The following is a 27,722-nucleotide window of genomic DNA, read 5'->3' as shown; positions in this document are numbered from 1 at the left end:
AAAAGAACAGCTGACACAAAGTAGGTCATCAATAATAAACACTGGTTGAACAAACGGCAAGAATCATGATGTTCCAGACATATGCTAAGGGCTTTAAATCTTTGCAACACCCCGGAAACAAGTACAATCAATCCACATGATAGACAAAACTGAAGCTGGGAGAAATTAATATTCTTTTCCAAGGTCCCAAAGTAGTATTCAAACTTACTTCTAAATCCTAAAGCTATGCCAACTCCTCAACCTGAGAACACTGGGGGTATGAGCTATGAGTTAAATGAGTAAGGAGAGGGACAGATACAGAATGATGGCATTCATCTGTGGGATATTAAAAAAAATAGCATGAGACTAATACCAGAAGGATAGTCCACAGTTGGAAGCTTGTCACAAAAGGGGCGGGGAGGGTTATGTGTGTGTCAAAGGGCAATATGGATAGAGAAGGGAGCAGAATGACAATAATAAAAATGATCACTCTGGACAAGAACTAAATGTTGAATGTATATCCCTTTAACTAAATGAATATACATGATAACCTTTCATTATCTGTATTGCAAACCATGATGCCCAAAATAAAGGGGAAAGAGAAATAGAGAGGCAGAGAAAAGTACCAGACACAGAGGCCGTCAGGGGTGGTGAGAAGGAAGGGGGAGGGAAACTGGGAACACTGGTGGTGGAAAATATACACTGGTAAAAGTGTGTGTGTTGGAACACTGTATGATCGAAACTCAATCACGAACAACTTTGTAGCTGTGTATCTCACTATGGTTTAATTTTAAAAAAAGAAAAAGAAAGAAAATGGAGTACGAGCTAATTATTTTGTTTTGGGGCCACACCCACTTAAGATTGGGATTTACTCCTGGTTCTACACATAGATCTCCCCATCAGGCTTGGGGACCACCTGAGGATTCCGGGGATCGAGCCCAGGTTGGCAAACACCCTAGCCGCCACACTATCACTTCGGCCCCAGTACAAGCTATTTAATCCAACAAAATATGCTAAGGTTCTAAGCAAAACACATTTTTAAACACTGCGGTTCTCTAGCCCACAAATGTTTTAGATAAAATAACTAGCTTTTTGGGCTGGAGCGATAGCACAGCGGGTAGGGTGTTTGCCTTGCATGCAGCCGACCTGGGTTCGATTCCCAGCATCCCATATGATCCCCTGAGCACTGCCAGGAGTACTTCCTGAGTGCAGAGTCAGGAGTGACCCCTGAGCATTGCTAGGTATGACCCAAAAAGCTTAAAAATAATAATAATAACTAGCTTTTCATCCCCTCTCATTTTCTCCTAAACTTCAGAAATCCACTTACCAACTCAGGATCTTTGCGACTGGCCAAAATGTTGCCTTTCTCACCAGGGGCCTGCTTGCTGGGGCTTTTAACTCGAGGTGAGCTCTCCAGGGGAGGGGGTGGAGGAGGAGGTGGAGGTGCCACTTTTTCTTTACTGGGAGAGATGGTCTCTTCAAACCATTGTCCCAAAATAGGCTCACTGTCATCATCTGAACAAAGGAAAAGTAACAAAAAAAATTTGGAATGTTTCAGTCCATCTGCTTTGTAAAAGTGGCTAAGTAAAAAAGAAAGACATAAAATAGAAGCCTTTATTATATATAAATTATATCTCAGTAAAACTGACAGTTTAAAGAGTCCCAAAGAAGGTCGAGAAACAACTTGACTTTAATTGGAAAGAATTCAAACATTTTTAAGAGTAAGGTAATACTTATTACTTATAAATTATAAATCTCATTGTAGGAATCATACCTCTCATGATACTGGACTCTGCTGCCATAGGCCACACTATAAAGAACCAAGGATCCAAACCTTTATTCCCTCTCGCTTCTAACTAGAGTATGAAGGAACTTAAGTTTTGCTTTGTTGTCCATTACAAAAGAGCTTCTTATCCTGTTTTCCTAAACCACAAATTTCTGAAAACAGTCAAATCACACACCTCACACACAATCAACTTTTGGATTCACAAAATGGAGTAGAATGGAAAGAAATTATGAGCTAACGAGACATTTCCTGGGAATATATCCCGGGGAGGCAAAAAGGTATAGTAGAAATGACATCTGCCTTTGTATGTTCATTGCAGCACTGTTTACAATAGCCAAAAACTGGAAAAAACCAGAGTGCCCAAAAGCAGATGACCGGTTAAAGAAACTATGGTACATTTACACAATGGAATACTATGCAGCTGTTAAAAAGGATGAAGTCATGAACTCTGCATATTAGTGGATCAACATGAAAAGTATCATGTTAAGTGAAATGAGTCAGAAAAAGAGAGACAGACATAAAAAGATCACATTCATCTGTGGAATATAAAGTAACAGAATGGGTGACTAACACCCAAGAGTCGTAGAGATAAGGACCAGGAGGTCTTGCCCACAGCTTGGAAACTGGCCTCACATGCTGGGGGAAAGGGCAGCTGAGATAGAGAAGGGAACACCAAGCAGAGGATGTTAGGAGGACACACTCGGGTTGAAAGATGCATGCCAAAAGCAATGTCTGCTTTCGGTCATTGAGTGACCGAACATGATGGCTACTCAATACCTCTATTGTAAACTACAACACCCAAAAGGAGAGAGAACAAAAAGGGAATGCCCTGCCGCAGAGGCAGGGTGGGGTGGTGGGGATAGGGTGGGAGTGGTGGGAGGGATACTGGGAACATTGGTGGAGGAGAATGGGTACTGATGGAGGGATGTAAACAATCACTGTATGACTGAAATGCAAACATGAAAGTTCATAAGTTTGTAACTGTACCTCACGGTGATTCAATAATAAATTTTTTAACTAAAAAATAAAGTTCTGAAAGGAAAGAATGGCTGTGCTGATCTTTCTACTACTCAGCTGTCAACATACAGCATCACAACCTACTCTTCAACAGTGTTAACTCTGACTGCGGATAATCAAGATCCATTCTAGACAGGTGAAAAAAAATGGTAATTAGGAAACTAAGGAACCTAGCAGGGAACCTCCTGTTGTCTCCTGGGAGAGAGGAGTGAGGCCTCTACCTTGGCTGCTGTCCTCCTCCGTGCTGCTGAAATCATCCTCATAATAGGTGTTGGAATCCGTGGAGGCACTGGCATCGCTGCTCATGGAACCTTTCCTCTGACGCTGTAAGACACACGCCTAGGAAATGGAGGTTTTTGTAATTAATGACCACAAAATGGAGCCATCCATCACCATCTTGCCCACCGCATGTAACGTTTTTTCTCCATGTCTGAGTTTCTTATTCTAAGTCAGGGAATTTTTCTGAGAGCCCCCACTCCCTTCAGGACTATCGTTATTTTCTCCAATAGAAACACTCCAAGTCCAGAGATATGAACACAAATTAAAAAGGTATCGCCCATAATGACCACTAATTTATACTTTAGCACACCAGTTAAAATAAATCATGGAGCTAATTATCACAAATCAAGGAGCCCCAGCCTCAAATTGGGGAAACTGATCAAAGGGCTGGGGTGTATGTTTTTTAAGCTGAAGTCCCAGGCTCAGTCCCCAGCACAGTCTAGTCCCCCAGGAACTACTGGAAGTGGACCCTAACCCACAGAACTAGCTAATCCTGGGCACTGCCAAGTACACCCTCTGACCAGCTCCGCCCCCAACGCTCAACACACACAAATCATAACAGTGACAAATGACTCAAGCCAATTGAGAATTCATCTAGGACCCTGGAGATAGCTCTGTGGTAGCGTGTCCCCCTTCCAAATGTGAAACCATGAACTCACGTGCCACCAGTCAAATGCAGAGTGTGATCTGGGTGGCACTGCTTTTATGATCCCTAGTACCACAACAAAGTATACAATTTCTGGCACACTGTAGCAAGTCTGCATCATCACCACCACTGTATGCATGAATCCCCAGTACCACCACAACTATTGGGTCCACAAACAAGTGTACAAGCACTAAAAGCACATTTGTATAGGCCCTCATCATTGCAATAAAAACAAAGAGGAAGAAAGAAGAGAAAGGAAAAAAGAAAACAATTCCTCTCATTCCTAAAACCATTAAAGATTATTATGCACATTCATTCTGAGGTTATACTACCCAAGAGGTCCCAAATTATCAGTGGTGCCACACTAACCTTTCTGTAGGAAGTTGAGAGTAATGTCAACAGCAGATTCGTCAGTGGGACAGAGTCAATCAGCCGCTGAATCCTTTGTATGGAGGTGCTCTGTGCCATAATGTTCAGGACTGCAGGGGGACCATCCGTCTCCCAACCCTGAAGACAATGCCAACAAAAAACTAATGAGACAACATGGGCTGGAGCAATAGCACAGAGGTACGGCACTTGCCTTGCAAGCGGCTGACCGGGGTTCGATTCCCAGCATCCCATATGGTCCCCTGAGCACCGCCCGGAGTAATTCCTGAGTGCAGAGTTAGGAGTAATCCCTGTGCATGGCCAGGTGTGACCCAAAAGGCAAAAAACAACAACAACCACAAAAAAAAAAACAAAAAACAAAAAACAACAACAAAAAAAAAAACTAATGAGACAACCAAGGATGAAATCATCTGATCAATGTCCTGGCTGGCTTGCCCAAAAGCCACTGATGTGTGAGTCCGAGGGACCCTCCTCACCTTGTGCAGGGCCTCCACTTGCAGGTCTTGGAAGAGAGATGTTAACAGCTTCACAGCATGGTTTGCCAAAATGACGGAGAGCACACCAAATCCCTGGTGCCTACAAAGGAAAAAGGAAATCTTAAGATAAGGCATAATGAAAGACAAGCTATAAAAAAAGGAGATAATCTTGCCATATTAGGGTCCTATATGCCATAATTTTCCCCAGAGAAGAAGAAATCCTCTCATACCCAATTTGGAGTGCCTCAAGTAAGCCCAGGCTCACTTGTCTCAACTTTAAGAAGAGTTTAGGTTCCATTCCAGGTCACAAACATAAGACACTGAAATGACCACTATGGATCAGGTACAGAGTTCAGACTTCAAAAGAAAAAAAAAAAGAAAAAACCAGAAGCCCATTCCACACATGAGGCTACACTGACACCAAAATAAACAAGGAAAGAATGCACTGAAATTGTTCAAAAGCATATGCATATCTGACTACTTCCCCTATGGATTAACAGACTCACCAGGAAAGTTAAATATAAACATACCCCATTATTTTTCAAAGCAGGATTCCCCAAGAGAATACTTATATAAGATCTTGTAAAAAGGGAAAAGTGGTGGGATATGACAGAAGGGTAAAGCACAATGTAATTCTGTCAGTGCTCCAGCTGATATTGATATTTGATCATTTCCATAGGCTCTCAAATAAACTGCATCACAGTTTATCCCTGAGTTATCATGAGATGAGCAACTCTATGCTTGTGGTATTTCAATTTTATGATAAATTATTATATGCCCAATTTAATCAGCTTAATTAATGGTTGAATAAATAACAATAGTCCTACATTTAAAAAACAAAAATTAGGGGCCGGAACAATAGTACAGCGAGGTAGGGTGCTTGCCTTGCATGCAGCTGACCTGGGTTCAATTCCCGGTATCCCACCTGGTTCCCCTGAGCAATGCCAGGAGTAATTCCTGAGTGCAGTGCCAGGAGTAACCCCTGAGCATTGCTGGGTGTGACCCAAAAAGAAAAAAAAAAAAAGATTATAAACTTTGAAGCTCAAAACCTCCCTGAAGGCTATTTGTAGATTATCTAGCAATTCACAGGCTTCAGGTTAAGAATTCATGTAATGGGCCCGAGAGATAGAACTGGTAGAGCACTTGTTTTGCATGCAGTATACCCAGGTTCGATCCCTGGCATATACTCCTGAGCCTTGTCAGGAGTGATTCCTGAGCACAAACCCAGGAGTAAACCCTAACTTTATCAGGTATAGTCCCAAAACAAAACAAAACCAGAAATTAGTTTACCAGGGGTCAGAGAGTGGAAGAGGTAGCACAAGTGCCATGCACACAGCTGATCCAGGTTCAATCCCCGATAGTCTCCCAAGCCCTGCCAGGAGTGATCCCTGAGCACAGAGCCAGGACTAAGTCTGAATGTTCATCACTGGGTATCCCCCCAACACACCCCCCAAAAGAAAAGAAAAATTCATGTATTGGAAGAAATTCTTCCAAATCCAAGGATCATTTAAATTCACATCAAAGCTACTGTATCATGCAAAAATTTTGAGAATTTATAAAGAATCACTTTGTTGAGAAGAGTAAGACTGAAAAGTAATAACTCTGGTCTAGGTAGATCGTACAGTGGGTAGGAAGCTTGCCTTGTATGTAGCCGAGCAGGATCTGACCCCTGGCACCTATATGACCCCCCAAGAGTGATCTAAAGCATAGAACCAAGAACAAGCCCTGAGTATCACCGGATGTACCTCCAAAACAAAAATGTTAGATTTCAGCCAGAGAGACAGTACAGCAAGGAAGTTACTTGCCTTGCAGGCAGTCAACCCAGATTCACTCCCCAGACACAAGTATGATCCCTCCAGCCCTGCCAAGAGTGACCCGTGTATTCAGAACCAGGATCACCCTGAGCACCGCTGGACATAGCCTCCAAACCAAAATAAATAATAATAAATAATAAAATTCTTTGTCAGTATGCTTTTCTTTTTCTTTTTCTTTTTTTTTTTTGGGGGGGGGGGAGTCTCCCCATAGGGCTCAGGAGCCACAGGGCTATAAAGCCAGTGGAGTTTGGAAAGCCATGCAGTTCCCAGTAACCAATATTAGGCCTGTGTACTCCAGGCATATATTCTAGCACTGAGTCAAATCCCCAGCCACCCAGAATTCATGGCCTTTCTTTATCTACCAAGCACGGCTGGCTTCTTGTCCAGACTTTACCAAAAGAGCTGCAAATGTTTTACGAAGCAACTGAGAAGGACACAACAGAATTCTATCACTTTACAGATTATATATGTAAATGAATAACCAACCCTAAGTCTGTTTAACAAAACAGAAGAATTTTTCTGATTTAGACTTCTTAAAAGTCCTAAAATATACATTATACTGGCATTTCTCCCTCTTACACGTGACGAAGAGTAGAGAAAATAATTTAGCCAAAAATCACATAGCTATAATAAAGACTATAATCCTCTCAGTTATTTAATAAACTCAGTAGTGAGGCTACCTAGAAACTTACATTTCTATTTATGTAAGGAAGAGAAAAATTTAGATCCCCATCAACGTACAATTGCAAGAAAACAAACCATGAGTGGCAATGAAGTAGACACATACCCTTTCCCAGGCCCCAGTTTTGGGGATCCCACTCCCTCTTTTGTACGAGAAAGGATGTCTCTGACACGGAGTGCAGCCAGTGGGTCTTTCTCTTTGCCCTTATCAGCCAATGCGGTAGGACTGAGATTCAATATGAGGAAGAGGCTGTTTAATAAACACCAGGCACCCAGCAACTGGAAGTTCTGATAGTGCTGTTAGAAAAGATACAAAGGAAAATATGAACACAGAGATTCTTCATATCTCAGAGGTGTATTCCAAGTCCCTTCTATCAACAGGACAGGAACATAGCATAGACAGGCTTCTTACCTCTCCACCGGCCCGGCGGGAATTGCTGATTGCTTGTCCAATCATGTCATAGATTTCAAGCTGTCCAACATCAAATAAAAGAATCTGAACAATTCTTTCATTGTTGACATATTTCATTAAAAACTAAATCCAAGCCAAATGAATTTGGCTGAACAGTTACATTTTCATAAGTCACTAGGAGGATATTTAATCAACACCTCTATTACCCTTTTCTCGATCTTCACATAGCATCGACCAACTTCATTTACCTGTCACTGTTACCTTTACTGGGGTATTCTAGTCACCCATTAGACTCACCCAGGTAAACTCAGGCCAACATTAGATCATCTTCTACCACAAATATTCCACCCCTAGAGTTGTCACAATTTTCGATTACCTCATTATTATACCTCCATTTAAAAATATATTCAGGGGGTGGAGGGTAGAAATGTAAATGTACAGTGGGTAGGGCACTTGTCTTGCATGCAGCCCACCTAGGTTCACTCCCTGGCACACCCAATGGACCCTGAGCAACGCCAGGACTGATCTCTGAGCACAGAACCATAAGTAAGCCCTGAGAATAGTCATATATGACCCCAAAATCAAAAAAGCAAATAATAATTTAAAAGTACACTCTCATTCACTAAGCTCTTAACATGCAGACACAAGCACTACTTGGATGTGTTAAGTCACATTCAAGGGTGAGCCACTGGTGGTATTAGCCAGCATCTATCTGTTGAACAATTTCTCTTCCCACAAAGTCCTTTACCATCAAAAAGTTTCAGTGCCTTCTGAAAGGACCAGTCAGTCAAATAAACAAACTGACTGTCTACCTCTCTGACCTAGTACTCAGGGGAAAGTTGTATTTCAAGCCCTTCTATAAATTGAGAAAGAAAAGTGGAATAGTCCATCTTCTCTCATTTGAACAACTAAGGTTCAGTATGGATCCCCAGAGGTCTGGCTTACACATTTCTGAACAATTGTAGCTGCATCACTTTCATAATCTTCTTCTTTGGAGCTTGTGGACCCTGTTCGTACTTGCTGGGCACTACCCACATGAAGGATAGCCATGCAGGTTGCCACACTCACACCTGGGGGAAGAAAAAATTTCAAATTCCAATCATAAAATGTTTCCAAGAATTCACCAAAAACTCAATCACAAATTTTCCTACTCCAGTAATTTCATGATTAGATTACTCAGCCAATTCCAGAATGGGGGGAATAAAACGTGGAAGGCTTTAAATGTAATGCATATTCTTTTTATTTGGGGGGGAGGGCACACCTGAGAGTGCTCAAAGACCACTCCTAACGGTGCTCAGGGAAATCATATGGGGTGCCTGGGATGGAACCCAGGTCGGCTGTGTGCAAGGCAATGCACCTATCCACTGTACTATCACTCCAGGCCTTTAAATAATGTTTTTTAAGCAAAAGAAATCACTCTGAAAAGGTTACACAGTGTATAGTTAGCCACAACTATATGGTATGGGGGGGGGGGGAGGAGAAAAAACTATACAGATAGTAAAAGATCAACGATTACTGGGGATTGGCAAAAGTGAGGGAAAGGGACTACTAAAAAGAATAGAAAACTTTTAGGACAGTTAAACCATTCTGTATGATATGATTATGGATACATGACCATTCACTTGTCAAAAACAATAGGACTATGCAACACAAAGAATGAACCCTAATATAATTAGTAACAATATCAATATATTGCTTTATCAAATATAGCCAATGTACCACACTAATGCAGAATGAAATTATAGGGATACTTTATTGTGGTAGAAAATTGAGGGCTGTACATGAGAACTTGGTACAATCTACTCAGTCTTTCTGTAAACCACTTCAAGGACAGGAGAGGTCTTACAGCAGGTATGGCACTTGCTTTGCACGAAGCCAACCTGGATTCAATTCCCAACACCATATATGATTCCCTGAGCCCAGCCACGTTTGATTCCTGAGCAGAGTCATGAATAAGCTGAACACAGCCCAGGTACGATCTCAAAACATACATACGTACATCAACTACTTCAGGAATAAAATTCTAGTTTTCCTGTATTCTGGGGTTTCCCAGGCAGTGTTCAGGGAGCACAGAAGCCTCTCCGGCTGAGACTCAGCCTGGTGATGCATGGGTCTTGCAGTGCTATGGTGCTCAGGAACCAGGCAGTGCTAGGATTGAACCTGGGCCTCCACGCCGGGCATATACTCCAGCCCTTTAAGTATTCCTTTAGCACAAAATATGTATTATCTTGCTCTACTCTAATACTCTGTAGTAGTAATACTCTGTATTAGAGTAGAGCAAGAGTTCAGAAGGATTTCCTTATTTCCAGAAAGTATACCTGTGCTTGACTGAGAAAGTAAGATCAGAAATAACTTCGCACCTGCATATAGACAACTTAGGCTGAGAACCGTCACATCTTGCAGTCGGGAAGGATTAAGAGGCTCCAACACAGGTAGAGAAAGAGTATCCAAGGCCATGGTTACGTCAATCACTAGTGAATGAAAACTGTAATATAACACAGAAGATTAACAAATATCATCTTAAAGAACTTGCTTCTATAATGTGAGAGTTTAAAATTTTTTTAAAGTTACACAATAAAAATTATATTCTTTTTGAGAAGAATGTTAGAATATGAAACATATGCATCCTTAACTACCTTACCCATTGCGAACTGCGGTGGCATCAGCTACTGTTGCAGGCATGATGAAGAACGAATTAGCCATTACAGCATCTTGAAACCGATTGATGTAGCGCAGAAAATATGGCAGGTTCAAACACACACGCAATAGCTTCTCTGAGCCACCTATATTAACAGAAAGTCTCAACTTTACAAATAGGCCTGTATCTTCTACCTGGCATGTAGGGGCAGGGATCTGACCTCTGGCATGATATGGTCTCCCAAGGAGGAAGACTTGTAGCCCCTAAGCCCTGCAGAGCTCACATTTAGCCCACAAAGACAAACCAGAGTATCTCCCAGATTGTTCATGGGGACTCCCGAGCACTACTTGGGAGTGCCCCCCATAAAAGAAAATTTGGAAACAGAAACTTGATTTGTTCGGGTGGGGGGAGGTTGGAGGGGGGATGCCTACACCCAGCAGTGCTCAGAGATCACTACTGGCAGGGTCAGGGATAGACCTGGATTAGCTGTGTGAATGGAAAGCATCCCACCCACTATGCTACAGGCTCTTGTCCGAGAAACCAGATTTTTAAACATAAGCATCTTACCAAGTTCTTGAAGACTCGCCACATTCTGAGCTATGAACACATTCTTGGTTTTGATAGCAGAGGCTTGATCTGTGGATGACTGCTCATCTCCCTCTCCTTCCGTCTGAAGAGAAATGAAGGAAATGAAGGTCTATCTAGACACTACCATCTAGTGACTGCAGCCTAAAGTTCAGACCAAACCTAAATTGAACATATTTAGGATACTCTTCAGATTACCAAGCTAATGTGGAAAAATTCCTCTCTACTGTTAAGGAAATTAAAATTCATTTTTTTCCCTGAGAAGAAAAATAAAAGCAAGCTTTTAGAAATGTATGTTGGGGCTAAAGAGGCAGCTCGATAGGCAAGGCACATGCATCACATACAGGAAGTTATGGTTCATTCCTCAGCACCACAGAGCTCAGCACCTGCCACACCCCAGGGGTGCTCAAACGCCTTCAGCGTCACATCTGGCAGTACTAGGAGCTAAATAGGGCTTCAAAGTTGCATCCTGTAACTTGTGAGAGTCCATGTGGTGCTGAGAACAGAACCAGGGCTGGCCACCTGTAAAGCACATCCCTTCACCCCTATACTATAACTATGGACTCAAGTTTTACTTTCTCTTTTTATTTTTTAACACTGGGGATGGCGGGGAGGGTGTGCTCAGGGCTTACTCCTGTCTCTGCGCCCATAGTGTTGGCTCAGGGAACCATGAGATGCCAGGGATAGACCTCAGGTCAGATGCATGCAAGTATAGCACCAAACCCACTGTACTCTTCTCTAACCCCATGTTTTATTTCTTTGATTTGCGTTCCTCTCATTTTTTTCCTACCACAGGCAATGATATGACTTTGCACCACAATTATAAAATGTACCTTTCCCTTTTCCTAGTATTATTCCCTAACAAATCCCAAGAGATGAGAACATTCAACTGAAGTAACTCACTACCGTCTGCAGACCGACAGGTGGAGGTGCTACAGTTCGAGGGTTGAAAACCGACGTCAGTTGGTTCAAGAAATTCATCTGTACTTCCTTCTGCCTCAGCTCTGGGTTTACTGGTGAGGCCAGTTCTTTCTGATCTTCCACTGTAAAAGACAAAATAGGAGCACGCCACTAAATAAGAAGGAAAAATCTAGCCAGGGCTGCGGACAGGTAACCAGGGTTGATAAAGGACCACCCACCATCTGAGAGTGTCTTCACAGTTTGTGGCAGCTTAGCCGATTTCATCATTGCTGTAAATGTGATAATTTCAGTTCTGTCTAGCCGGCTACATCCAGTACATAAGCCCTTGATTAAAAGAATCAAGTGTTTCTGGAAAAAACAAAAATCAAGTACATCTTTTACCTGGCTTGCATATTTATCACACTGTCTTTAGTACTTTTTTTAATTTGAAGCTACAGATTCTTTTAAATTCTTTTAAATATATGTCATCCCATACAAACTTCCCCCCCCCCCCCCGGCTTTTCAGGTCACACCCTGCAATGCACAGGACTTACTCCTTGCTCATGCACTCAGGAATTACTCCTGGCGGTGCTCGGGGGGACCATATGGGATGCTGGGAATCGAACCCGGGTTGGCCGCATGCAAGGTAAACGCTACCCACTGTGCTATCTCTCCAGCCCCCCATACAAACTTCTTATTTCTCTCAACAATTCACAAGATGCAGTTACTTTCAGACTCCATTCCTGGTGGTAACAATGAGCTGGAACCAACTGATGATCAGTCCGTTTTTCACCTGAGTCACACACTCATCTCAAAGATAGCATCTCACTCATTTAACTAATGTTATTTGTCTGGCCCCTTTTATAAGGAACTTTGCAAACCCTTGAAAAATTCTCACCATAATCCTACCTCAAAATTGGGGCCATTAATGGAACCAACACTCTCACCTGAGACACCGCACAAGCCTCATCTGGATTCTCCAGACGCAAGAGAGAAAATTCAATCAGGACTTTACAGGCTGCTGCGACAGACTGGAGTTGGTTCCTGGGAACTGAAAAGACAGCAAGTTTTACTCAATTTCATGCTGTTGGGAAGTCACTTCAACCTCACAGTAAACAGATCAAAAATAGTACTGAGCTGAACTGTGTCCAACATTCCAAATATCACTGTGATAATTATTTAGATCCAACAGCCCAGGGACAAACAAACCATTGACATTGAAAACCATCCATTTCTTCTAGATTATTTTACATTTATTAGAAACAAATTACCATCAGAATATTTACATGACAATAAGAACCTAGCACTCCAAATAGATTAATTCATTTAATTATTTAAACAAATTCTGTGATGTAGATATCATTAATATCCTATTATACCCTCTCTTCCTACTTTTTTTTAAGATAAGAAATATTAAACCATGAAGTGGTTCATTAATTGTCCTAGATTTGAATCACATAGGTATTTTTAAACCCAGAAAATCTGGCTTCAGGGGTTGGAGTGATAGCACAGCGGGTAGGGCGTTTGCCTTGCACGCAGCCAACCCGGTTTGATTCCAGGCATCCCATATGGCACCTCGAGCACCACCAGGAGTAATTCCTGAGTGCATGAGCCAGGAGTAACCCCTGTGCATCACAAGGTGTGACCCAAAAACCAAAAAAAAAAAAAAAAGAAAAAGAAAATCTGACTCCAGAGTTCATGTCTTTAAATACCTTTGCTTTACCGTAGGTTCTAAAAGTTTTTCAAAGGGACTTCCTACATAAGCTTTCATCAAAATAAAAGTTGACTCTTTAACTAAAAGCCAGGACCTATAATAAACAGCATTAGGTATCACAAGATTATTCAACAACTTTACAGGCTTTCTAAGAAGCAAAAATTCTAATTCTTCAGAGATCTCCAAGTTAGGATTTTAAAAATATACTAAAAATACAAAAATCCAGAAAATCATAAAATAATAACATACTTTTTGTTATGTTAAAATAACAACTGAAAACTTATAACTTGAACTTTTGGAGTAAAAAAGTGTAAGAATATGGGGAACGGAAGTGGAAATCCCTCCAAATGCTAAAAAATAAAAATAAACAGAAAAGGTGAATTCATTAAATTACCAAATCCAAACAAGGCATATAGTGTTGGTTAGTTACCTCTAATCCCTAATTAGTAATGCCAACCCCAAGAAAGTAATGGCATCTGTGACATCAACAAAATACTTTTCATTAAGAAGGTAAGAAAGTTTGGAGCCAAAGAGACAGCTTGAGGCCCCAAGTCTGATGCCCTATCACATGACCCTGCACAAGCACCACCACATAGCCCTGGTGTCCCCCAGCACCACCAGGAGTAAGCACATGACCGTCAGGCCCACACAACTAGCCAAGTATGATTAAGTGAGCTCTGCTACAGAGGTGGAAAAAGAAAAAAGCTTTGAGTTTATGAAACTTTGGGTTTATGAAGCAGGTATCCAAACCCACTTTTTAAAATCCTAATTGGTTGACTGAGGGAGGAAATTTCTATAGCCCTTATCTGATTGGCACTGATGAATAGGTTTTAAATAAAGGCCTCATTAGAACTTGTTCAAACACCAGAATAAGAGGATACACAATGTCCCTATACAACAAGCACACAGAAAGGGATAAGAATGAAATACTTACTGAGGCTGCAAACTGTTGTAATATAGTGTGTGGAAAGTGCAACAAAAGATGAATAGAATGGCTCATACTGCTTATCATGGTGCAGGATTTCTGATTCACTGTAAAGAAATTAATTCAATTAACATTTATGTAGTATTTACAACATGCTAGATACCACTTTTAGAGGATGTACTTGATTGAATCCTTGTAACAACCCTAATGGCTAGTCACTATTATCATCTCTATTCAAAATTGAGAAAATATAATGTAAGCCACTCAAATAACCTCGCTCAAGGTATCAAGGCTTAATAAGTGGCACAGACTAATAAACAGGAAATATTTTGAAATGCACCTATAAATGCAAGTTTGTTAAATGGCAAAAACAAGCTAATAAAACCACATACTATTTTTTTTTTCCATGTGGGACTGCTGATCTTGAGCCAGCGAGGAGCAAGCTGGCCCCAAATTTCTTCAGGTCCACATTTCTTTACCTCCGGTTCTTACGTATCCAAAGACAGGGAACAATAGACACGCCTTTGTAGGAGGTAAAACCACATACTATTCTTTTGGCACAGAAAATACTCAAAATATTCTGATTAATCAAAATGAAAAACAATAAACACCCATTATGAAAACCAAAGAAGGCTTAGTCCATAATGCAAGAATTTTAAAAAGGGGGGCTGGAACAATAGCACAGCGGGTAAGGCGTTTGTCTTGCACACGGCTGACCCGGGTTCGATTCCCAGCATCCTATATGATCCCCTGAGCACTGCCAGGAGTGATTTGTGAGTGCAAAGCCAGGAGTAACCCCTGTGCATCACCAGGTGTGACCCAAAAAGCAAAAAAATTAAATTAAATTAAATTTAAATTTAAAAGGATATATGAAGGGAGGCTAGAGAGCTAGTATAGCAGGTAAGGCGCCTGCCTTGCACACAACCAACCTGATTCAATTCCCCAGCATCCCATGGTTGCCGGAGCACTGCCAGAAGTGATTCCCAAGTGCAAAACCAGGACTAACCCATGAGCACTGCCGGATGTGACCCCATCCCAATAAAAGAATAAAAGGGATGAAGTCAACTGGTGTTAAAATTTAAAACTTTTCCACATGGTGACTCAATAAAAAAATTTTTAAAAAAATAAAAAAATAAAGAAAAAAATAAAATTTAAAACTTGTGACTGAATTCAATCAATGGTCGAATGAGTTTCATGGCCTCACCAACAATAAAAAATAAAAAGTCACTGGTACCAAGGTCCAAGATTTCCCTATGCAGATCCACAGCAAAATCAATGATTATTTTCTGGGGGGAAGCCATGCCTGGCTGTGCTCAGCACTTACTCCTGGTTCTATGCTCACAGATCACTGACTGGGCTTGGGGGACCATGCAGGGTGCCAGGAGTGAACCCAAGGCAGCTGTGTGCAAGTTAAGTGTCCTACCCAATGTACTCTAGCTCTGGCCTCAAAATTCAGTGATTTTTAACCAGATTCCTTGTCTTTAGAGGAAGGACTGCCCTCTTGTGAAAACTGGATGCCCAATGAAGTCTAAATGGATCTTTTATAAAGATACATTTACTTCTTTCCTTGATAAAAGCAGACTTGCATCCACAATTTGTGGAACTATAAGACAAACCAAAAGTGTATATTTCAGAGACTTCGAAAAAAGTCTGAAATAGGGGCTGGAGCAATAGCACAGCAGGTGGGGCATTTGCCTTGCACGCAGCCAACCCAGGTTTGATTCCCAGCATCCCATATGGTTCTCTGAGCACCACCAGGAGTAATTCCTGAGTGCAGAGCCAGAAGTAACCCTTGTGCATTGCAGGGAGTGACCGAAAAATAAAGTAAGAAAAAAAAAGTCTGAAATATGTCTTATTAAATAGAAAACCAGAGCAACAAGCCAGTAGTTTTCTAAGTGAGTTATTTCTCCAGCATGAAGCATAAGCCTAAGAAGTGGAATGTAAACAGTCCATTCCTGCCAATCAGCAGAGAGAATAAGCTGAGCATTACAAGGAGCCTCAAACAACACTTAAAAGAGTCTGGTATCCCGAAGGCAGCCTGAGAAGTTTAAGGGCTGAGTGCATGCTTTGTATGTGGGCGGTCAGGGTTCAATCCCTGTATCTGCGTGGAGCCCCCCCAGGCACTGCCAGGGGTGACTCCCAAGCACAGAGCAGGGAAAAATCCTCCTAACGCTTCGAACATGTCCAAAAATAAATCAAAGGGTGTTGGAGGGTAGTACAGAGGGTGGGTCGCCTGCCTTGCACAGCACCCCTTAAGATCCTCAAACCCCACCAAACTGATCCCTGAGCACAGAGCTATAAGACTAGGTCCTGAGCACCACTGCGTGTGGCCTCGAAACCAAATCTAGTAAAATATGAAAATCGTGCTCATCTTACTACTCACCAAAAATTACTTTTTCCTATTTGTCAGATGGTGACAAAGTAATTACCTATTTGTCAGATGGTTAAAAGAAGGCAATCAAAGCCTTTAAATATCACACAGAAATCAAAGTCTCTGGTGACTGCCACATGGTAAGGGTCCAGTACAATCAGTAAAGACCCTTGCCAATTCCCCCATGGTCTACCTAATATACTTTGTGGTTCATTCACTTCCATCTTCTACGGTTTTTCCTAGTATGTAATTCTCTGCTTTATTTCAAAAGTTCAGAACTGTTTACTCCCACTTTGTTTTATTTGAGGGGAAGGGGGGTGTGGTGAGCTGTGCCCAGCAGTGCATTGGGGACCAGTGTGTGATGCTAGGGAATCGAATCAATGCCTTAACACCGGCTCAGAGGACCATATAGGATGCCAAGGAACAAACCTGGTTGGCCGCTGGCCCTTCCACTTTTTAAAGGAAAACTTCCTGCCCAATGGATTAGCTTATTCTTTCATTTTTTTAAATTCCAATTTGAATAACTAAATAAATCCAAATATAGAAATAAAACAATTGTCTGGTACAACGCTGTCCCATATGTTTTAAGAAACCCATTTCCTGCCCGAGAAATATACAACTCCCTTAATTTATTAAAGAAACCAGAAGGCCTGGGGAGATGGCTCAAAAAGCTCAAGCATGTGCTTTGCATGAGGGAGCCTTGTATTCAATCCTACCACTACATGGTTCCCCCAGCATCACTAGCAGAGCTGGCACCACTTACCCAACCAGAACAGATCCTACACCACCCTATGTGACACAGAACAAAGACAAAAGGGGAAGAAAAAGAAGAATGCACTTTGGGGAAAGATGTATATTGACATAGGGAGGGGAAAAAAGACTTGAATTCCTCTTACAACTCAGGGTAAATATAAACTTGGAGCAGCAAAAAAAAGGCTCTAAAATGCCTTACGTAAAAAAGTGGACTTGTAGCCTAAAGGTCAATGACAGAATTCTTGAGTTTAAAGTGAGTCAGAGTCACCTAATAAGGATTTCCTGCCGTATTTTCTTACCTGACCCGTTTCCTAAAAATCTGACAGATACCAACAGCCAGACAGAGCACAGGGGTTAAGGCACTTGCTCTGCATGCAGCTGCCCCTGGTTTGATTCCTTGCACTGCACATGGTGCCCAAGTAGCCCATGAGCACAAAGCCAGCTATAGCCCCAGAACACCACACCAGGTGTGGCCCAACTCACCCAAAAGAATCTGACAAGGGCAGAATACAGCTGGATAATACAGCTAGAAAGATGCTTGCATTGCATGAAGCTGACCCAGATCAAGCCCTGTCAGGAGTGAACCCCGAGTGCAGAGACAGGAGTAAGCCCTGAGCATAGCCAGGTGTGGTCCAAACAATCAACAACAAAAAACTAATCCAGTAAATAGTAATTCATCAAAGGATGGCCCCACTCAAAAAAGGGAAAAAAAAAAAAAAGGAAACAAAGCAAAGAAAGGGTAAGAATAGGGCCAGAGAGAGTACAGAAGTAAGCTGCCTGCCTTGCATGTAGCTGACTCCATTTAATTCCCAAACCTATCACCACATACAGTTCCCGTATACCGCCAGGTGTGGCCCAAACACCAGCCCCCTCAAAAAAAAAAAAGTGTAAGAAAGAAGAAATTAGCAGCAAGAAAAACACAGAGCAAGAAAAAATAGATTTAAAGGTAAAAATTTTAAATGTCTTGAGTCAGTCAATTTCTCTCTCTCTCTCTTTTTTTTTTTTTTTCCAATCCTCAACTGAGCTCAGGGCTGACTCCTGGTTGTTTTCAGAGTTCACTCCTAACAAGCCTGGGAGAATATACGGGGCTCTGGGGATCCAGGATTCACAGCACCTGCCCTATCCACTGTACTATCTCTCTGGTCCCAAACACAAGAGAAAGACATGGATCTGAAGTTTTTATATACCTAAATAAATATTATGTAGAACATACAGGCAAACAACCAGGTCAGAAATATAAAATGGCTGAGGATAAAAAGAGAACTGAGGAGAGTCAAGAAAAAGCTTTTGTTTCTTTTCATTTGGGAGCCACACTTGGCTTCCCTCAGGGCTCATTCCTGGTTCAGGGTGGGGAAAAGAGGCAATGCCAGGGATCGAACCTGGGTCAGCCACATGTGAGACAAGCACCCAACCCACTGTATTATCTCTCTGGCATGGGACAACTGGTTTTAAAGTAAGAGATAAATATCTAAGAAAGCAAATAAAGAATAAGGATCATCTCATCTCTCTTCTCTCTCTGATAAACTCTGTAGATCTGGTTTTTTTGGAGATGCTGGTGATGCTCAGGGGTTACTCCTGGCTCTGCACTTAGGATATATTCCTGGCGGCACATATGAGACCATTCCACACGCTGGTCCATTATGCTTCCACATCACGAATCCATTATGCTTCCAATAATGAAACAGCATGAGTACATACTGAACTTGTTTAGTACAACATATACATTTACCCGTGATGTATTCAATTTGCCAAAAACAGTAACAAGTCTCACAATGGAAACGTTACTGGTGCCCGCTTGAGCAAATCAATGAGCAACAGGACGACAGTGATGACAGTGATGAGGACAGTGATACAATTACTGAGCCCCTACCATATGTCACAAAATATTTACTATATATTAACCAAAGAAATGAAAGCTCTTCTGGGGGCTGAAGAGATAGTCCAGTAGGTAGGGGCTTGTTCTGCCAATAGCTGACCTGGGTTTGATCTGGGGCATCCCACATGGTCCTCCTAAACCCCACCAGGAGTGATCCTGAGCATAAGAGGACATGGCCCAAAAAACAAAACAAAGAAAAAGAAAAAGAAATGAAAGCTCTTGTATATCCCTTATATTCTTGACAAACCTGACATGAATGTGACACTAAAATATAAAAATATCAACTAGTAACAATAGCCAAGCTCACAATTATATGGAAATCATTGGTGGTGGTGGTAGTGGTGTTTTTTTTTTTTTTTGGAGGGAGGGAGTGGATTTTGGGGCCACACCCTACAGTGTTAAGGGGCTATTCCTGGATATGTAGCATGCAAAGCAAGCACTTAGACCATCTCCTCAGCCCCATATAATATTATCTGTTGGTAAGTGTTTTGTTTTGTTTCTGTGGGTCAAACATACATTTATGTCCTACAAAATACAATCTCAAAAGATGATGACATTAGTATGACATTTGCCCACTCAAGATTTTTAGAGTGGGCTGGAGAGATAGCACAGCGGGTAGGGCGTTTGCGTTGCACGCGGCCGACCCGGGTTCGAATCCCAGCATCCCATATGGTCCCCTGAGCATGGCCAGGGGTGATTCCTGAGTGCATGATCCAGAAGTAACCCCTGTGCATCGTCAAGTGTGACCCAAAAAGCAAAAAAAAAAAAAAAAAATCTGTGATGAGCTAATTAACTAAAAAGAAAGCCCCAAAACACCTTAACTGTGCTACACTCATTATATAGGTTCTATAATCAAGAAATACTTCCAGGGACCAGAGTGATAGTACAGTAAGTGGGGAGTTTGTCGTGTATGCAGCCAACCCAGGTTCTATCCTTAGGGTTCTATTCTTAGGGTCCCCTGAGAAAAAAGTTACAGAAAAAAGTTACTAATTTGTACCCTCTAAACCAAAGGATGACAGACTGGTCTGCAGGCCAAACACAACCACTCACTAGTTTTTGTATAGTGCACATTTTAAAAGATTTTGCTTGTCTTGGGGCCAGCAGTGGTCAGGGCTCAGAACTGGCTCTGAGTTCAGAGACTACCTCTGGCAGTGCCTGGGGAACCATATAGGGTGCCAGGGATCAAATCCAGGATGGCCACTAACAAGGCAAATGCCTCATCAAAATCCAGCCTTAGAAGGATTTTTATACTTTTTGTAATTCAAAAATATTTTGCACAAGTCAATATAATATGAAATTTACACTTCAGTATTAATAAATAAGGTCTAGAACTGTCAAATCCACTTTTTTTTTTTCCTTTTTGAGTCACACCCAACGATGCACAGGGGTTACTCCTGGCTCTGCACTCAGGAATTACTCCTGGCGGTGCTCGGGGGACCATATGGGATGCTGGGAATCGAACCTGGGTCGGCCATGTGCAAGGCAAACACCCTACCCACTGTGCTATCACTTCAGCCCCACTATACTTTATTTATTTATTTATTTTTGCTTTTTTTGGGTCACACCTGGCGATGCACAGGGGTTACTCCTGGCTCTGCACTGAGGAATTACTCCTGGCGGTGCTCAGGGGACCATATGGGATGCTCAGATTCGAACCCGGGTCGGGTGTGTGCAAGGCAAACGCCCTTTTTGCTGTGCTATCGCTCCAGCCCCCAAATCCACTTCTTTATATATTGTATGGTTGGCTCTGCCAATCAAGAATCATATTGGGATTGGAGGCAGGCTGAGCACTTGTCTTGCACATGAAAGGCCCTGGGTTCCATCACTGGCACCAAGAAGAAGGAAGAAAGAGAGCTATATTGATTTATCCACCCAGAGAACTACATGGCCAGGGAGTAGTCTGTACTGGAGAGACAGTATAGTGGAGAGGGGGTTTGCCTTGCACGCGGCTGACCTAGATTCAATGCCTGGCACCCCTATGGTCCCCCATGCCTGCCAGGAGTGATCCCTGAGTACAGAGCCAAGAGTAAGCCCTGAGCACCACCAGGTGTGGTCCCAAAACCATTAAGAAAAAGAAAGAAAAAAGAAATTAAATAAAAATACATAGGCAGCAAGTAAATATCATCTCTTCTCTACAGAACAAGTGTGCTGACCTCTGCTTTACACCAAACCAAATACCTGAAATGTTTAGTCACTTTCTCATAAGGAACTTGCAGGGCTGGAGAGATGGTTCAGTGGGCTGAGCACATGCTTTCCATGCAGGATGCCTGGGCTCAATCCCTCATGGTGTCTGTTCCTGAGCACCATGAGAAGCAAACCCCAAACCCAGAGCAGGGAGCAGCAGTCCTGAGTATTTTGGGGTGTGTCCCTAAAACCAACATCAAACAAACAAAATATTCTTCTTACAGAACCTAAAGCGGACACATTCTAGAGCCCCAAAGTTAAACAGCAGAGGGAAAACAAAAAACAGTTCAAGGATCCTGCCTTGCCATAAAAGTTTGTTACTGAACAACTCAGTTTGAACTTTCCTAAATCATGGAGAGGTTTTACTAGTGTCTAGAAACAGGCAACTCTTGATTATCTGAGCTATTATAGATGCAGGAGGGATCTAAGTTCAAAATTCAAACCTCATTTCAATGTATTTGGTTTGGGCTCTTATAACAGGTTGGAGATTCCTACAACAGGTTGGAGACAGCCTCTTAACTGTTATAAATTAAATTTTTAGTAACAATACTATAATCAATCTCAGCCAGTTAATGGGTGCAAATCAATTCATTATAGTATAAAAGCAAATAGTTGTATGGAAGGGTGTCAACAGATCAAACTATTTCCACTAATGTCTATCCAAACATAAAAGGGCAGGAGAGTCATACTGGCACGCAAAAGACTGAGTAAAGGCTCTGCATTCAAGAACCCTGGCTTCTGTTTTATAAAACAGCACTAATTCAAGAGCAAGCTCTGATACTTATTAATACCTTCAGAACAATTTTGTTCTAATGATATAACAGAAAAATTCATCTATGTGGATGAAACTAGTTAGATGGATATCACATTGAGTTTAGTCAATCAAGAGCAACATACACAGAATGATCACTCTCATATCTGGGACGTAAACAAACAGTAGGGGTCAGAGAGATGGTACAGTGGGGAGGGTGGATGCCCTGCTCCCAGGTGTCTCGGGTTCAATCTCCAGCACCCCACGTGGTCCCCTGAGCCTAGCCAGGATTGATTCCTGAGTGCAGAGCCATGAGTAAATCCTGAGCACAGCTGGATGTGATCCCCAAAACAAACAAAAAATACACACAGTAAGGACTGGAGCGATAGCACAGAGGGTCGGGAGTCTGTCTTGCACGAGGCCAACCCGGGTTTGATTCCCAGCATCCCATATGTTCCCCCGAGCTCCGCCAGGAGTAATTCCTGAGTGCATGAGCCAGGAGTAACCTCTGTGCATTGCAGGGTGTCACCCAAAAAGGAAAAAAAAAAAAAGATACACACAGTAGAAGAATGACAAATGGTGAGCATTTTCAGGCAAGTTGGTCTAGAGAATTAAGCTTGCCTGGTAGGGAGGGGATGGAAGGGTCCCTGGGGCATGGTGGAGGGAACAGGTACTGAGGTGGGTGTGGTGTTGGACTAATATATGCAAGAAACTACCATTAACAGTATTTAAATCACGGTACCTCCATTTTTAATAAAAAGGTGAGGGGGGTGTGAGGGGGAAACCCACCAGTAAAGTTAACTGTAAAGTTAGCATGGTTAGCGTGGTGGGCTCAGGGCTTCCCCTGGCTCTGTGGCAGTAGTGGGGTGCTGGGAATGGAATTGGGGTCAGTCACACAAACGAGTGCCTTAAACCCTGCACTCTCTGTCTGGCCCCTACAATCTTGTTCTTTTTTTAAAGTGCATCCAGGAGCGGGGAGACGGTCTGAACAAAAGGTTAGAGCATATGCTTTGCACACAGAAGCAAGCAACCCCCGCACCGCATGATCAGAGGTCCCCAGCAGAACCACACAGAGAGAAACCCCTACACGGGGCGCTGCTGGGAGCAGCCCCCACCCAGTGGCGGGTGAGCTCCGCCCCGAAATGCATCCAAAGCGTAACACCCCTAACAATAAGCACATTAAGCCCAAGGTCGACCCGTGGGCCTCCCTTGAGTAATAAGTAACAACTTCTAGCCTTCCAGATAACATTTAGTATACATTTGTCCGTACCGTGCTAAAATGACTCAACTGGCAAGAAACTGAGCACCAGAAATCTGACCAGAAAAAGGAAAGCGAGCGGGGGGGGGGGGTGTGAGAAGGGGGGCAGGAGGGGAAGAAAAAAAGTGGAAGTCAGACTTTTAAAAAGCAAGTCGACCATCAGACTAATGAAAGACTCGCGCTAAGTCACCGCCTTCCTGGGAGCCGTCTGGAAACACAACTCTCCCCGGGCGTCGCGGGCGGCGCTCAGGGCCAGCAACCCCAAAACACTCCCGCTCGGAAGCGTCTGCAGGTCCTCCAGCGAGAGAGCGCGAGAGGGCGAGGAGCACCACCACCCTGCCTGGGGGCTGGGGGAACGGCCCCCTCGGCCCAGGCCGCCGCAGGCCGCTCCCCGGCGCCGTCCCGCCGGCCCTGCACGTGCCCACGGCCCCGCCGGGAGACCGTTACTAAACCGTGCGGCCGCGTCTCCGCCGAGGGCCGGGCGCCAGGTCGCGCCGGGCCGGGCCGCCGCGTGCGGCCGAGAAATGCAAACTCATCGGAGCGCTGACCTTACCCCCGGGGGCGGCCCGCGGGCCCCTCCCCGGCGGCCGGCGGCCTCCAGCGGGCGCCCGGCCACGCCCTCCCGGGACCGCGCCCTCCCGGGGGTGGGGAACCGGCGGGGAAACTGAGGCACGGGCGGTGCCCGCGGGGAGGCGGGATAGAGGAAGCCCGGCCGGCTGGCTGGCGCCCGGCGGGGGCACCTCCCCTCACACACGGAGGTCGCGGCCGGGAGTCTCCGGAGCCCCTCGGGGACCCCCTCAGCCCCTCCCGCCGCCCGCCCCGACGGGGGCCGCCGCCCGGTACCTCTCGATGACTGAGGCCACCAGCTGCGGCAGCTCCTTCATCTCGAAGGCGGAGTAGGACGCCGAGAGCAGGGGCCGCACCGCCACCTCCCAGCCCGGGCCGCTGTCCGCCTCCGTCGCCGGGGCCCCGGGCGCCGCCGCCGCCGCCTCTTGGCCGCCGCTCGTCGCCATCTTCCGTCGTACTGCTGCGGCTCCCTCCGGGGGCTTGCCACCGGCCCAGCGCCGCCTCCCGGGAGGGGCGGAAGTGACGCGGTCGCGGCGTCACTCTACGCGACGCCGGTGACGTAGAAAGCGCGCGACGCGCGGACACGGCCCTCCTCGACTCCCGCCCCGGGGAGCGGCGACGGCGGCGACGGCGGCGACGGCGGCGGCGGCGGCGGCGGCGGCGGCGGGCGGAGCTGCGCCTGCGCGGCGCTGCGCGGAGGGCGGGGCCGGCCTTAGGCGCCGCGCCTGCGCACGGCGGCGTCCATCCGGAAGTTATGAGCGGTTCCTTGCGCTCCCGGGTGAGCTGGGCCGGGGGTCTGGGTTCGCTTGGTGAGACCCGGCCGGCGGCGGCGTCAACTGCGTCGGCAGGGAGAAGGGCATCCGTCCGAGACTGCTAAGATAACAAGAAGAGGCGAGATGTTACCGGTCCGACCCCATGCGCTTCCTCCCTAGCGGCTGCAGTCGTCGGCTGTCGCGGTTCTCCCCGAGGCCTTAGCTTTGTCTTTTGGGGGGAGGGGGCACACCGCTGCCGGGCCGGGTGCCGAGGCAGTGGGGCCGGGTGGTGCTCGAGAGCGGCGCGGGGACGGCACGGACGCGGGCCCCCCGCGCGCACTGCGTGGCTGTGGAGCTGCGACTCGGTTCGGGCCAAGCCCGCTCGTGTTTCGGCGGCCCTCCTCCTCATAGTTCCCGTTTGAGTTTGCACGCCTCTTAGCGACTCGCCGCGTGACGTTCCATTTTTCCCTGTTTTGTCGCCAACAATGGAAGAATGCCGAGCTTTTATTCACAGGAGGTAAAGTCGAGACCTCCGCTAATAAAATGATCCGGGGGTAGGAGTAAGAGCGTGCATCTCTAGGTGAGAGAAAGAGAGAAGAGGCCCAGGGGGACTGAGCCCGCGCTTTGCAGGCTGGAGCCTGGGATCTTTTTCATTTTCTCATTTTGGTTTTGTTTTTTAGTCCTGTTTTGAGGCGACACCCGGTTGTGCTCCAGGATCACTACTGGCGGGGCTCCAGGGCTATAAGGTGCCTGGGATCAAAATGGCTAGGCCGTATGCAAGGCAAGCATCCTACCCTCTGTACTCTCTCCAGTAACCTTCCCCCACCTCCTTTTATTTTTTTTTAAGTGTTTGGGGGCTACTGAATACTCTAGATTAGGGGGATCATGCAGTGCTAGAGATGGAACTCAAGACTCCCTTGATACAAAGCTTGCATCAGCCCTTAGAGCCATCTCACCAGCCCCAAAATGTTTATGAACTACTAACTAGAAGTAAAACACTGATTCCTTCCTAATCCCAAATGGCTTGCCAGGCAAAAAACTAAAATAAATTTGAAAACTGACAATGGACACCTCTGCTGCCCAAATAACGACCAGCAATATGCTCTGTCTCTGTGTCTCTGTCTGTGACTCTGTCTCTTATTTTCTCCTTACACTTTTCTAAATAAAATTTTTACCTCACTATCTGTCTCCTCCTGGAATTCTTTTCTACAAGGAAAGTCAGCCATCCTGAAAAATCTTGTAGGCAGAAGTCGGGTTGACTTTGCTTTTCCTGCAAAGGACAATTCCTCTGTCCATCCTGCATCCACAGTTCCAAGAGAATCTGGGGGTAGATATCTATTCCTGTGCCATGAGCATCCAGTGGATTTCAGGTGCAGTGTAACAGCTGCCTCCCGAGGCTGGTGGACCATTTATGTTCATGCCATGTAGATGCTCATAGATGCTCAGAGCAGATTTTACCAGCACTACCCAACCCAGGCACTTGCTCAAATGACCCATGTGGATTGAGCAGAAATGTAAGCACTCTTTTCTCAAGCTACCTTCATTGTTCCTCACTTCAGCTTGCAAGAGAACCTGGCAAGAGAACCAGGAATCAGATGAACCGTAAGAAAATTCAATAGTATCCTGGGGAACTCACACTTTGTAAGAATCATTTCTCCCACCTACAACACTAGCATTGAGCTTTTATCTACATAGAAAGCTCCAAATGGGAGTTTGGGAAAAACCTATGAAATCAACTTTAGAGCACCTAGAATCATAGTACAGCAGATAGGGCACTTGCCTTGCACGTGGCTGACCCAAAATTGATTCCCCCAGCATCCCATATGGTTCCCCAAGCACAGCCAAGAGTGATCCCTGCAGGGGCTGGAGCAATAGCACAGCGGGTAGGGCGTTTGCCTTGCACGTGGCCGACCCAGGTTCGATTCTCAGCATCCCATATGGCCCCCTGAGCACCGCCAGGAGTAATTCCTGAGTGCAAAGCCAGGAGGTGACCCCTGTGCATTGCCGGGTATGACCCAAAAAGAAAAAAAAAGAAGAGTTATCCCTGAGTGCGGAGCCAGGAATAATCCCTGAGCACTGCCAGGAATGGCCCAAAGCCAAAAATTAACTTTACAAAGGCAAGTGAGGTTCATTCTTTATCTCAGAGGTCTTGTTTATGGATATGCTCTTGGATATGTTCTCTCTCACACAATTATGAGATATAGTCATGAAATAGGAAACAGTGAAAAATGCTAAACAGCTGAATGAAGATCAAGTAGAGAAGCAAGAGTAGGAGGAAGCATGTGATGTGCTAAAAACTGGAAATGTTCTTTTTTTTTTTTTAACCTATCCCTCCACCAGTGCCCATTTTCCACCACTAATCCTCCCAGTATCCCTCCCACCATCCCCACTCTTTCCTCCCCCCATCCCACCCCACCTCTGTGGCAGGGCATTCCCTTTTGCTCCCTCTCTCCTTTTGGGTGTTGTGGTTTGCTATAGAGGTATTAAGTAGGCATCTTGTTCAATCTATAGTCTATTTTCAGCCCTATCTCCCATCTCTAGCGGGCCCACCTAATACCCTCTTCTTGGTGGTCCCTACTCTATCTGAGCTGCTTGTTACCCCAGCATGTGAGGAAAGCTGGAAATGTTCATCTTCACGGAAGTCTGGGCACACAATACTTCCAGGCTGTATATTATGGTGCATACACTTCAGAGGTAAATTATCTCTCAGTCTGAAAACAGTAAAACTTCTCTTCCCTATTCAACCATTGCTGCAGTTCAAACCCTTCATGACTCTGATCAGAGCAGAAACTGCAAATGATACTTGAATGCACCTTCCACATTGCAGGAAGATTATGTCTTCCTCTCTTTCCAAAGAGCTGAGACAAATACAATGTGCAAGGGGCTGGACTATAGCACAGCGGGTAAGGTGTTTGCCTTGCACGCGGCCGACCCGGGTTCAATTCCCAGCATCCCATATGGTCCCCCAAGC

General features: G+C 44.6%; 1 protein-coding gene and 1 non-coding gene across 10 annotated transcripts in view; both read right to left on the bottom strand.

The window, feature by feature from the left end:
- The window catches only part of UBR4 (ubiquitin protein ligase E3 component n-recognin 4), a 141,478-nt gene extending 116,980 nt beyond the window's left edge, over positions 1-24,498 (bottom strand). For 8 of the 9 annotated variants that reach the window (XM_055140939.1, XM_055140942.1, XM_055140946.1 and 5 more), the window contains exons 1-15: positions 24,276-24,498; positions 14,249-14,346; positions 12,548-12,651; positions 11,840-11,969; positions 11,604-11,743; positions 10,683-10,785; positions 10,119-10,260; positions 9,838-9,962; positions 8,423-8,547; positions 7,478-7,537; positions 7,172-7,362; positions 4,571-4,670; positions 4,077-4,214; positions 3,004-3,121; positions 1,307-1,494 (exon numbers count right to left, since the gene is read on the bottom strand). In XM_055140939.1, coding sequence (XP_054996914.1) covers positions 1,307-1,494; positions 3,004-3,121; positions 4,077-4,214; positions 4,571-4,670; positions 7,172-7,362; positions 7,478-7,537; positions 8,423-8,547; positions 9,838-9,962; positions 10,119-10,260; positions 10,683-10,785; positions 11,604-11,743; positions 11,840-11,969; positions 12,548-12,651; positions 14,249-14,346; positions 24,276-24,445 — 1,932 coding nt within the window. In that variant the 5' untranslated portion in view covers positions 24,446-24,498. The remainder of the gene's footprint in view (positions 1-1,306; positions 1,495-3,003; positions 3,122-4,076; positions 4,215-4,570; positions 4,671-7,171; positions 7,363-7,477; positions 7,538-8,422; positions 8,548-9,837; positions 9,963-10,118; positions 10,261-10,682; positions 10,786-11,603; positions 11,744-11,839; positions 11,970-12,547; positions 12,652-14,248; positions 14,347-24,275) is intronic. The other variant, XM_055140941.1, reaches the window with a different exon arrangement.
- On the bottom strand, positions 14,644-14,774 carry LOC129405400 (small nucleolar RNA SNORA38). Its single transcript, XR_008630552.1, has one exon. It is a non-coding gene; the product is annotated as a small nucleolar RNA SNORA38 (small nucleolar RNA).
- Positions 24,499-27,722: the final 3,224 nt, after the last annotated feature.

The sequence above is a fragment of the Sorex araneus genome, chromosome 5 (assembly GCF_027595985.1).
Source record: "Sorex araneus isolate mSorAra2 chromosome 5, mSorAra2.pri, whole genome shotgun sequence".
NCBI classification, from domain to species: Eukaryota; Metazoa; Chordata; class Mammalia; order Eulipotyphla; family Soricidae; genus Sorex; species Sorex araneus.
This window is presented reverse-complemented; position numbering and strand designations above follow the sequence as displayed.